This window comes from Branchiostoma floridae, chromosome 9, assembly GCF_000003815.2.
Source record: "Branchiostoma floridae strain S238N-H82 chromosome 9, Bfl_VNyyK, whole genome shotgun sequence".
Taxonomy (NCBI): domain Eukaryota; kingdom Metazoa; phylum Chordata; class Leptocardii; order Amphioxiformes; family Branchiostomatidae; genus Branchiostoma; species Branchiostoma floridae.
The window spans coordinates 19,518,536-19,530,664 of NC_049987.1; the positions used below are offsets into that span (position 1 = coordinate 19,518,536).

The window sequence follows — 12,129 nt, forward strand, 5'->3', positions numbered from 1 at the left end:
GAAATGTATCTAGAATAGATCAACGTTTAAGACGCCGTCCATCAAAGTAAAATCAACATGCCAAATAAAGCAAAAGATTCACCTTTTTTTGTTCGTTTTTATGTCTCTAAGGCTTATGCAAGAATTTCTCAAGCTTCATTTATTGGGTGTGTTTGATCCTGATCCCGTCAGTTATTGGGTGTGTTTGATCCTGATCCCGTCAGTTATTGGGTGTAAGTTTGATCTAGATCCCGTCAGTCATTAGGTGTAAGTTTGATCTAGATCCCGTCAGTCATTAGGTGTAAGTTTGATCTAGATCCCGTCAGTCATTAGGTGTAAGTTTGATCTAGATCCCGTCAGTCATTAGGTGTAAGTTTGACCCAGATCCCGTCAGTTATCATGTGTAGGTTTGATCTAGATCCCGTCAATTATTAGGTGTAAGTTTGACCCAGTCCCGTCAGTTATTGGGTGTAAGTTTGCTCCAGATCCCGTCAGTTATTGGGTGTAAGTTTGCTCCAGATCCCGTCAGTTATTGGGTGTAAGTTTGACCCAGATCCCTTCAGTTATTGGGTGTTAGTTTGACCCAGTCCATTCAGTTATTGGGTGTTAGTTTGATCCAGATCTTTTAAGTTATTGGGTGTAAGTTTGACCCAGATCCCATCCTTTGCCCGCAGAATGAGCTGCTGCAGGAAGAACGGCGAAGGTTTGGTCTCGTCCAGCTCCAGGCGGAAACGCTGGAGGATCAACGCCACCGCCACTTTCATCTCGTTCATGGCGAAATTCTGGCCAATGCAGTTTCTAGGTTGGAAACAAAAAAAAAATCACATAGCTTAGCTGCCCTTACTGAATAATTGATAGAGGTTAGACATCTTGATAATATACCACATGCACAAGTTACTCGGGGAAGACCGCTTAGGAAAAGTGAAGTCTGTAACCTTGTCTGGAACCTTATGTGGTTGGCTGTGGTCTGAAATGCAACAGTCCCTCCCCCAAAGTGGTATGACAATGGAACAACAGTGAGGAGATCGTTATAATGCCAAAGTAGATACTGACCATTTTCTTACAGCTGGGTGAAGCTGATTACATCATGCTTAAACTCGTGAAACACAACACAACACAAAGATACTAAAATCCACTTGCATTACCTCGGTCCTGCAGAGAAGGGGACAAAAGCGTGGTGGTGTCTGTCTTTGGATCTTTCTGGAGAGAAGCGCAGGGGATCATAGACCTGAAAAATGTAAATACTATAGTTACACTTAGCCGTATTACGAAGTAGAACCATTCATGATCAGTATGGCTAGGTGAGAAAGATGACAGACCGTCTAACAAAATGACATGTACAAAACAAGTTGGTTGTGTATACAGTCTAGAGCTTTCTTGTAGAAATTTCTTGTTTGAAATTCTTTCTTTCATGTAGAAATTTATTCTGACTGGCATAACCACTCCGCCATTAAGCCATGATGAAATAGGGTTAGTTTCTATAACTATATATATATGTGTATACCCCTTAAAGTGAGCGACATGTCATTTTTCTACTGAATTGAGGTTTCTAACTGTCATTTTCATGTAGCTCCTTAATCTTTTATCACCGTGTGATGCAGCTTACCTCGGGGTCTGGCCAGATCAGGTGGTTGTGATGTGTGGACATGATCCTTGCACTTACAAGTGATCCTAAGTTTAAAGATATAATAAAAATGACATTGAAATGGAAGATATAAAGAGGATGTTGAAAGAAAACTATGAAATCACTGACAGATACACTAAAGGCTGTTGATCAAATAAATTACAGGCAGCAACAGAAAGATCCACATAACTGACAGAAAACATTCATAGATAATGCAAAAACCTAATCATGTACATCAACTACTTCGGTAGTATCATGACTTTGATGAGTGTTCGAGAAGGGCTTAGAAACATACATGACAATCATTACTTAGGCACGTACTATATAACGCTACATACACTCTATAAGAAAGGTTGGTGATGCATTTCTCTCCTTGAGGTTCTCACAGATAATAACACCAATAAGCAATATCATGTCAAGCTAAGGGTTAACTTCTTGTTGTATTTATTTATACCTTCAGGCATGTATTTCCCGTCTGGGAAAGTCAGCGTCTTGGTGAGACGTCGAGAAACACTTGGGACTGGGGGTCTGATCCTCAGGCTTTCCTTGATGCACATGGTGATGAAGGGGAGTTTACTCATGTCCTCCCTAGAGACAGGTATAAAATCTGTATCTTAGACGTTAGTTCTAAAAAAAAATACAGGAAAATAACTGTCTTGGTGAGAATGATCCTTAGAATTTGCACAGTCAGTTGTGAAAGCTGGTTTACTTTATCATCTATATGTATAAATTTAAATATTATCAACTTAAAGATGTATCTTAGATATGCATTTTTGTGAGCAAAGTAAGTCTCTATTTAATACACATAGTGGTAAATGGTAATTTACTAAGGAGAAAATATTCTCACCACGTCATCTCCGTGCGTCCCTGCAGCAGCCCTTCCGCCTCCCTCCTGCACCTGTCCTGGTACTCCGGGTGTTTGGCCAGGTGGTACAGGGCCCAGGAGATCCCGCTGGCCGTGGTGTCGTGACCCTCGAACAGGAACGTGTCCACCTCGTCTCGGATCTCCGCGTCCGTCAGGCCTGTGCCATCCTCATCCTGCCAAAATGTACCAACAATGACTAGTATTATATACAATGTATGTTGTCTATTGACCCACCCTAATTTGCAATGATGGTGAAATTAATTGTGAACATTCATAAAATAACATTCACTAACTCACTTCCGACAGGTCACATATATCATAAACCCTGACCAAATGCATCTCAATACATCTCTAATGCAACGTTCCCCAGTATTACGCATTATCTAAATTGTGAATACCAAATCGGGTGCTGCACTAGAGATCTCGGAGATCTTTTTTTTCAAAGCGGCATGTTAGTGCATGTCACCTGGCAGATAAATAGTTAGATTAACAATTTTTCTACGTGCCACCTGTAAAAATCAGATTATAATCAATTTAACTTTTTTATGTTGCATCAAAGGACAACCATTGTTAACCTTGGCTTGCAGAAGGATGTCAAGAAAATCCAGATATTTCTTGCTTTTTTCCTCCTTAGTGTCTCCATCTTGAAGAGCCTTCTTCCGCTGCCGGATGAGGTGTTCAGAGACTCCATGCACGATGTCGCACTGTTGGCGGAACCTGGCAGGGAAACAAGCGTCAAAGGGAAGCAAGGTAGTCTTTTTCTGGATTGTTGGCTTAAAATATAAGTTTCGGGTTCAAACCCCTACCAGACCTACTTTGCGTTTGGGACTGCATCACCCAGCTCCAGTGCCCTGTGAACCTGTAACACCTAGCTCCAGTGCACTGTGAGTGAACCTGTAACACCTAGCTCCAGTGCACTGTGAGTGAACCTGTAACACCTAGCTCCAGTGCACTGTGAACCTGAGTGTAACACCTAGCTCCAGTGCACTGTGAACCTGAGTGTAACACCTAGCTCCAGTGCACTGTGAGTGAACCTGTAACACCTAGCTCCAGCGCACTGTAAACCAGTCAGTATATAGCTTTGACGAAGATGACAGATGGTCATGGAAACGTTGGCTATTAATAAATTTCATGGTTGTGCATTAAAATTAAGAACTTTGTGATTAACTATATTTTTTTTTTACTTGGTTAAGATAAAAGAGAGTACCTAGCTCTGCCTTTTGGCGCTATTTCAGGAAAACCTCACCTCGAACTTGTTCGAGAACCAAATTATAACATATATTACAAAAAAGGTGGACTACAATCCCTAGTAATCTTTCAATAATTTGCAGTAAAATGAATTTTGTCCTTTAATCCAAATTATGTCAAATGTTTATCTTAAAGTTTTGCTTGTTTCCTAAGTTACCTGAGGGTACTCACCTCCGTCCACTGGAAGTCAGATAGTAGATGAAGTCAAAGTGGTACGGAAAGAATCGCACACGCTCTACGATGAGGCGGGACAGTTCAAACACAGCTCTGATGTAAGGAGCTGACTGTCTGTAGAGGACAATTAGAAACGTTAAGCCAGGTCCTGGGTTTGCAGAAGAGACATACTTTGGGCGCATTCCTCGTGAACACACCACACATCAGTTCCTTAATCTATTTTTATCACTTTATGATACTCTTTAGTCTATAAGGCTGGTCTTCCAATTTTAAATTAATTGATAACGTTGCACATATTGGACATCACGAAAACATACATTCAAGTCATACAAACATACAAACAAGGATTAAGGAAGGATGTGCACTGTTAAATTTTGGCTCAAACAAATTTAATCCAGAGAAGTCTAGTTAATTTTACTAACAACTAACGTTAACCGTTATAACTACAGTGATTTTTTGTACAGCATGCATGAATGGCTATTTGACAGAAAATACTACCGACCCGTCAGTTTGACAGTCACTACGGTAACCAAGGCTGCACTTCAGCATGCTGTCCAACGTCAGCAGGCTCACGTGATCAAACAGTTCCACGGAGGAGCCCGCAGCAACTCTGCTCCACTTGTCCTGTTGGACACAAATGATTGCTAAGAAAAAAGACTTAAATTGATCCTGAAATATTACAATGTAGCACTATCTGAAATGAAAGGACCTTAAAGATTGTGTAATATACATGTGTCCGTTTTGCTTGAAGTTTCAGAAAGTATCAGAAGTTCAACATTCAAATTGAACATTAAAACAGGACTTTCCTACCATGACCTATAATAGTCACATAATCAAAGTAGATAATGTTTTTACTTACCGTCATTGCTAAGAATCTCAGATATAACATTTTGCATTGTTGTAACATTAGGAATACAGTAAAAGATAATTTAAGTAGAATTGATGCTTACAAAGATAACTGTAGATACCACCACTTGAATTAAATGATGGGTGACATTCTGTAATTCGTTACTTACAATCAGCACGTTTGTGGACTGTGAGAACAGTGTGACGTAGGGCTTGAGGATCTCGAAGTGGAAGGCGGGAGTCAGCAGTCGGCGGTTCCTGTGCCACTTACTGCCTTTGCTGGTGAGCAGGCCATCCCCTGTAGAAATACCAGTCCACAATTTCATACCAATCACATTTTCCTTATGAAAAGTCATTTAAAAAGGCATGGCAAAAGCACAAATCATGTTGTGTTCATTCTAGGTCCTTCACTAGTAATTATTCCCATGACAAAACCATGATTGAAGTCAAATCTCAAAAACACAATGGAAGCATGTAGCCATTGAACTTACCAAGCCATGGTTCAAAGAACCTATATGTCATGCCTTTTGGCTCTGAAAAAAACGGAAGATCAGCATAATATTTCAGTATACCTACAATTATAACAGAGCATCTAGCTATACGCAGGCGACTTGACAGTCTTGAAAGACGCAGAAAAAATGAAAGTCTAAATCTGATTTTACAGTATGTGAAAATGCACAAAAACACTCCAAGATACAGGTAGATTGTATGGCCTATATATAGGTCTGGTGCTAGACAACAGCACTGAGGTAACATAACTTAACGCAGCGGATTGAATGACTTTGGAAACTTGATTTCAGTCAATCATGTAATAAAACTGCTGATATGTAACAGATAACAACGAAGAAAAGATTTATCATAAAAATTATATGAAGTGAGCATCATTAACCTCCATCATCATTAATCTGCCGGATTGTATATAATTATCTCACACTTCGAAAAACAACCGAAAAACAAAAATCTCCAACACGAGTTACGTGTAAGATTATACAGGAGTGCTAGAGACGTTATGTTTTGGAGATACTCACATTATCCAGTTTATAGTCTGTTGTTCCAGACAGATATTTAGTGTTAGACGTGCTTGCACATATTTCCATGATAGCAGACATAGGTGACGTGACCTGGAAGATCGAAAGGACGATCATCATAGATATCGTACCTGCTGTGCCTAGTATAGTCCTGATAGTCTCTGGGTGGGTGCACTGGTTGGCCACTAGAAATGGACCCACCCAGAAAGGCCAGAAGTAGGCACTGTATGTCTTCATCCATTCCAACCTGGTCTGGAAACCTTCCTCATTATTGGGCAAGGCCTAAAACAAAATCACGGCATTATCAGGGCTCGGAATACCATCTGCGCACGTAGATAAGTGCAGATAAAATACATGAGTTCTGTGGACTGCAAAAAATGGTGATTACTGGTTACGTTTCCACCAACATTGAAATGCGTTTGATGTGTTTGATTGCATGCATACACGTTTGTAAACACAAATTTCGTATGTTGGCTGAAATGATGTAATCTTGCAACCCATGACATGCAAGCATTGTCTGTGTCAATCAATAGGAAATAAAAGTAAGACAAAGTCAAGACAAGCTTGATGTAAAATCAAAATTACTTAATATGCTGCTGTTCTTCGATGCTAATGTTGTTTTACTGGGATGGTAACGTCGGGTTCCTTTGCCAGAAAGTTCAATAGGTAGGTCTCCTTATCTGTTCAGGGTAGAACTGTACATTCTCCTTACTATAAATGTTGCAACGGTAATGAAACCAGTAACTGTTACCTTCAAATGGCCAAACAGCCAATGTTTGGGCGGCGCTGTGAACTGCTTCAGGGTGTCCCTCATCTTTACTTGCCAGGAAACGAACTGGACCAGTCTCGCCAACAGGTGAACAACAAGAACAGCGAGACAGGTGAACCCCACCAGGTGAAACCAGGTGCCGGCAGGTGACAGGTAGGCAGACAGGTGTTGGAACACCTGGGATGTTTGTGGACCATCCATACCTGCAGTGAAGAGGTTCAAGAAATTGTAGAAAGTGAAAGTTAAAGACAGGTAGTGCTGGAGCACCCCAGGAAGGTGCGTGTCCCATCAATACATGAAGTGAGAAGATCCAAGAAACAGAGGAAAGTGAGAGTGTTGCTTTAACATCTGAAACGTTCCATAACTGAAGTTTAATGATGCACGAAACAGGTGAAAGATTTCATATACTAGTATATAGTCTATCAAATCACTGAATAATAGCAATATAGCGCTAGTATGTTTCCCTTTGCAATGTCGTCCAGATATTTTGGTAAACGCACTGACTTGCATTTTGCACTATTTGGTAATAAAGAAATGCCTTCTCTACACAGGGTTGAATGACCTAGCGGACATTGCACCTAATCTGCTGGTCAAAGTTCTCTCTAGGTCAGCCCGCCATCTTTCATCGCGTCGGTATTCTTATTGTAACGTTTCATTGAGATATAAAAGCCATAACACAGCGTATTGAAGTACACTTCAAAACCAAACAAATGACGCTACATATAAGTCTTCAAATGACGCATAGGCATTGAAATTTTCACTACTGACGAGCCGTCGACTGCTCAAAGTCAAAGCTTAAAATCATAACACCTTGTGATCTGATCAAGATATCGGCCGGTCTAAGGTCTGTCAACTGCGATAAGGTACGATTATAGATGAGGATGTCTCAGCTCACCTGTCAGCACACCTCTGTATTACAAAATTCTGACCTACCGGTCTTGCTCCTGGCGCGATCTGTTAAAGTCAGCCCGACTCTGTTACTGCAGACGGCACGTCATAGGTCACGCTTGGACGGGCACAGTGTTCCGTAGGGGGGTCGAAAATTCGGCGTTCGAAGTTTGGTGTAAGTGATCCAGATTCATTTAGATATTGGATGTAAGCTAGATTTAGCTATTCCTCTTAGACATTGGGTGTAAGTTTCATCCAACTTTGCTCCAGATTCCTTTAGTTATTGCATAGAAGGTCAATATGCCAATTGAAGTACGTAGAAGTGACGCGCGCGCGTGTGTGCGTGTATGTGTGTGTGTGTGCGTGTGCGTGCGCGTGCGCACGCGCGTGTGTGTGGTCCTATAATGTAAGATGTGGGTTGTCTGGTATCTTGTGAATTAAACAATTACAATGAAACCCGTGCCTTTAGCATTCTCTTAGACCCCAACTGTTTTCCCAGTGACGCACAAGGTCTGGCAAACTTTTCATAACGGTAATTATTAACCACGTTCATGTTTGCTAACCGTCAACGACGTATTATTGCGGACGCGTCGTACGTTCCGGCTCGTGTATAAAAAACATGACCTGAGATCTGAGAGCTTTTTGCAAAATCCTTAATTTCAGAAACCAGGTGAGTAAGCAGATTTTAATGATTACGTCTGCTGTCATGTAAAATTCCGGCGTAGTGCTCCAAGTGTAAAGGTATTCCATGGGCCCCCTTTAATGCACGTTGCACTGCATTAGACTTGAGCACTGTACTGCCCCTCCCCCTAAACTAAGTCTCCGTGTCACTTGGCTAGCTTGCATATATGTATGCCATACACACAATAGATGATAAAACATGAAGATGCGCCATCCACCTAACTCCTCAAACTGCTTTCTTTCGATAAAACTTGAGATCAACCTGGCAAATCGTCTTCTGAAATAACGTTCTCAATCAGAAAGGTCAACACTTTTATACCAAAACTTGGTTTATTTGCATACGAAGAGAAACAAACTTTAAGGTTAATTATCAGACGTTTGCACTACAATTTGTCAGCACGGTATGGGGGCCGCGCCAAGTAATACCTGCCCCTCCTCCTACATGTAATAACTGTGTCTTCAAGGTTAGTATTTATCCCATAAAGGTGTCGAAACATCAAGATTAACCCCTAAGCCTTTTTCATTTCGCGATAACTTGTGTGTTTCTTCATTTGATGGAGAACATCAACGCATCAAATGATTGAAAGATGGTTTTAGCAATTTCTTAGTACCCAGACTGGCGTTGACAGTACGAGTCGTATCGAGGAGGTTAAAATAAGGACCTTATTCAACCTCCTTGATCGTATGTAGAAAAGAAGAGAAAACTGATCATGACAAGCCGACGTTTGTTATACACAGCATGAAAGCCACGCCCACCAGAACGTCAGCGGACGACCGAGCAAGGGGTGGGGACAGTCCCGCGGAATCCAGGGGTGTGCCGACGGTGTCGTCTCTGGTCAGGCACGTCAGGAAACTCCCCGAGTATGTGAGGGACTACCGAGTCATCCGCACCACTGCGCTGTTCTTCGCCTGGTTCTGTATGGTGAGTGGCTTTCCTGCGTACAGAACTAGCCACAGAGGTCAGATCTTAGGACCTTTTATGCATCATCAAAGAGTTAGATAACACTCAAAATAAAAATAACGTTAATGGCATCCAAATATACGCTTAATCAACAACATATTAAGCAGGAAGGCTTGTCAAAAGTTGAAACAAGCCGACTGTTATGGTCACGATTGGCTTGAACAGCTAACATCTATTATCATAATACCGGTACGTTTACGACGATTTCTCTAGCCATACTGACTTGACAAATTGTCAAAGCATCATTTTCTCCAGTTACATGTTGCTGTTATAGGTTGCCCTTGCCACTTCTTCTGTGTAACTTTTCTGCCACTCTTGTCCTGCTAAAAGCGCAATATTGTAATTGTAACACACCGCGCAATTACACGGCGAACGGGCGCGTGGTTGGGAGGGGGTAAAAATACCGGCCGGAAGAAACATGGCACAATTGTACCTTTACACATCCTCTGATGTTCCTTCCCTTTCAGTTAGTAAATGCATAAAACAAAATGTCGTGAGAAAACGGACGTACACTGTCAAGAATTTTCATTTAACTTCTGTCCGTCACAACCGCTATGACGTAACACTTCACTGCTAGCGTAGATATAAAAATGGCGGGAAAACGGCTGCGTACGTTCAATTTTGCCCATTCAGTCGTAGTTCCGGGCTATTATGCAACGGTTCTTCACACTCTTACATGAGTTGTAGGTCACCAACAGAAATTCAAGATTGTTGTTGATTCATGTTCGTCTTGTGCCGTGAACATGTGTAGTTATGATCTACAAATCTGGCAATGAATGTGACAGTGTGTTCGTCCCACGACGAGCTGCCTGTCCCGAAAAAGATACTGAAAACTTTTGGCCCTGTTGTCTTCGAATGCATTGTTATCGATGCTTTGTAAATGATGTATTGGACACCTAGATGTCTGAAGTGTGCACACCTCAGAAATAACTATTGTTGCATGTGTAGATCTCTTTAAATTCCATTATTTTTGGTCGGCCGGTATAAGTCTTACTGCCAGTATTATGCCAATGCATGTTAAATGTAAGGATCCGAGTCTGTTTGGTCGCTTTGCATCAGTATAGTTAGATCAATCTTCTCGTGGCAATAATGTAATGAATTGACTCAGTACATGAGCAGTACAAAATCATCATTATTATGAGATAAATCTAATTTTCTAAGCAATTCTGATAGGTCAATTTCCTATGTACCGCTCATTCTGATTGTGTCCGTTTTTTTCAAAACTTTTTGATACCTAGAAATTCATTTGATACCCGGGTCGCCGGAATTCTATGTGTTACGGCGTCATATCTAGTATGAAATGGGGACTTATGATTTGTCGACGTTGCCTGGCTAAATGATGATACAAGATTACAGAAAACATGCCTTTCCTCCCAGGGTCTGTACGTGCGCATCGTGGGACCCACCATGATCGACCTGAAGGACCGCCTCGGCGTCGACTACGAGGAAATCTCGCGAGTTCTCGTGTCTCACACCGTGGGGTACTTCCTGGCCACCGTTGCCGGAGGTACCAGTTTATACCCTCTATTGACTCTACAGGTGCACTCTCACTGCACTTGCGTCAAGCTTGCGTCACTGCGGGGTTCGTTCCTTGCGTCACATGTTTGTTATTTTCTCAACCTTTTTATAATCTAGATACTGCGTAATACGTTAAAGTATGGCTTCGAAGACTACAAAATACACAAAAAGTAAGAAAATTCGTTCTAAATCTCTAAAATTCGAGTACCTTTCAAACCAAGCAGTGACGCAAGCTTGACGCAGGTGCAGTGAGAGTACACCTTAAGCAGAGTTTAATGGGGAAAATCGTGGCCTTTCTCTGATATGCCGTCTTTTTTACGTGGAGATAACTGACAAAAAAGAACGGCATGTAAGAGAAAGGTCACGATTTTCCCCATCAACCTCTTCTTGGGGAATAACCAGTTTATTCATTTATTGAGATTTACCACATTTGTGGTAGTATTGAAATAACAGGTGGATATCGATATCACCTTTTAAGACGTAAAGTTTTGATCTACTCACACCAGTAAGGACGATTGCTCTTTTTCGATAATTGTGGTTAGATTAAGATTATTCTTATCGTACTCGAAGTGTGACTCTCGTCAAACACTTAGGGACTACGACTCAACGTCCCGTCCAAGAGGACATCCCAAAAAGAAGCTAGGTACCGAGGGGACGTCTCTACCCGAAGCTAACACGTTTACCTTAGTTGAGAAAGGAAATGGGTGTTAACGGCCTTTCACTAGAACGAAAGTAGATTGAAGTTAACAGCACTAATCACATGTCCACCTTGCCACCACGTCCAGGTATCTTCCTTGACTTCCTGCCCAAGTACGCCTACGTCATCCTGGGGTTCGCCTTCTTCATGGCGGGTCTGGGCACGGCCGGGACACCCTTCACCAGCACACTGTGGGGCCTGGGCTTCCTGCAGCACGTGGCGGGGTGGGGACATGGGTTCACTGACGCCGGTACAGGGCATCGATATATATTAGGGTCAAGCCTGTACTATACTAGAAGCCATCACTGCATAAGGACCACCTAGCTATTGATATACAGTCAAAAGTTGCATGTACAAGTGACGTGACCACTTCTTCACTGATGATACAGCCAGGTTTTGGGTGCGGTGGGATGTGAGGGGTTCGCGGGTGTCCATGCTTTACGCTGAATTCAGTAGGAACTGCTTTGCATTAAAATAATTGAGGATGACATTGTTTGTTTGTTTCTTTGTCATTTTCACAAAATGTGGCCATCTCGCTACGAATTATGGGACTCAAAAGTAAAGCTTTCCTTACAGATCATCGTAAGTAACAATAGCTATCCAATGCCGTGCGAAAATGTGGCATGCAAGCCCCCTTCAAAAATTGTTTGTGTCTTTAAAATGCCACTATCTTTCCTCACTTCCAGCTGGCTCTGTTGTCTGTGTGAGGCTTTGGGGAGCGAAGGCGTCCGCACCTATGCACGCGATGCATTCTGGGTATCCCATCGGAGCCTTCATCATCCCGCTGATCGCCATCCCGTTCCTGTCTCCGGACCGCCCAGCGGCCGTCAACGGTACTACACCCGCTCCTC

General features: G+C 42.1%; 1 protein-coding gene across 1 annotated transcript; it reads right to left on the bottom strand.

The window, feature by feature from the left end:
* Positions 1 to 7,564, bottom strand: LOC118422788 (cytochrome P450 4F4-like). Its single transcript, XM_035830544.1, has 13 exons — positions 7,467 to 7,564; positions 6,516 to 6,736; positions 5,896 to 6,046; positions 5,228 to 5,269; positions 4,907 to 5,034; positions 4,393 to 4,514; positions 3,888 to 4,004; positions 3,044 to 3,185; positions 2,451 to 2,641; positions 2,058 to 2,191; positions 1,586 to 1,650; positions 1,125 to 1,207; positions 1 to 777 (listed from the first exon to the last, which is right to left on the bottom strand). The coding sequence occupies exons 2-13, from the start codon at positions 6,732 to 6,734 to the stop codon at positions 576 to 578; spliced, it is 1,596 nt and encodes a 531-aa protein (XP_035686437.1). The 5' UTR covers positions 6,735 to 6,736; positions 7,467 to 7,564; the 3' UTR covers positions 1 to 575.
* Between the last annotated feature and the right edge of the window lie 4,565 nt (positions 7,565 to 12,129).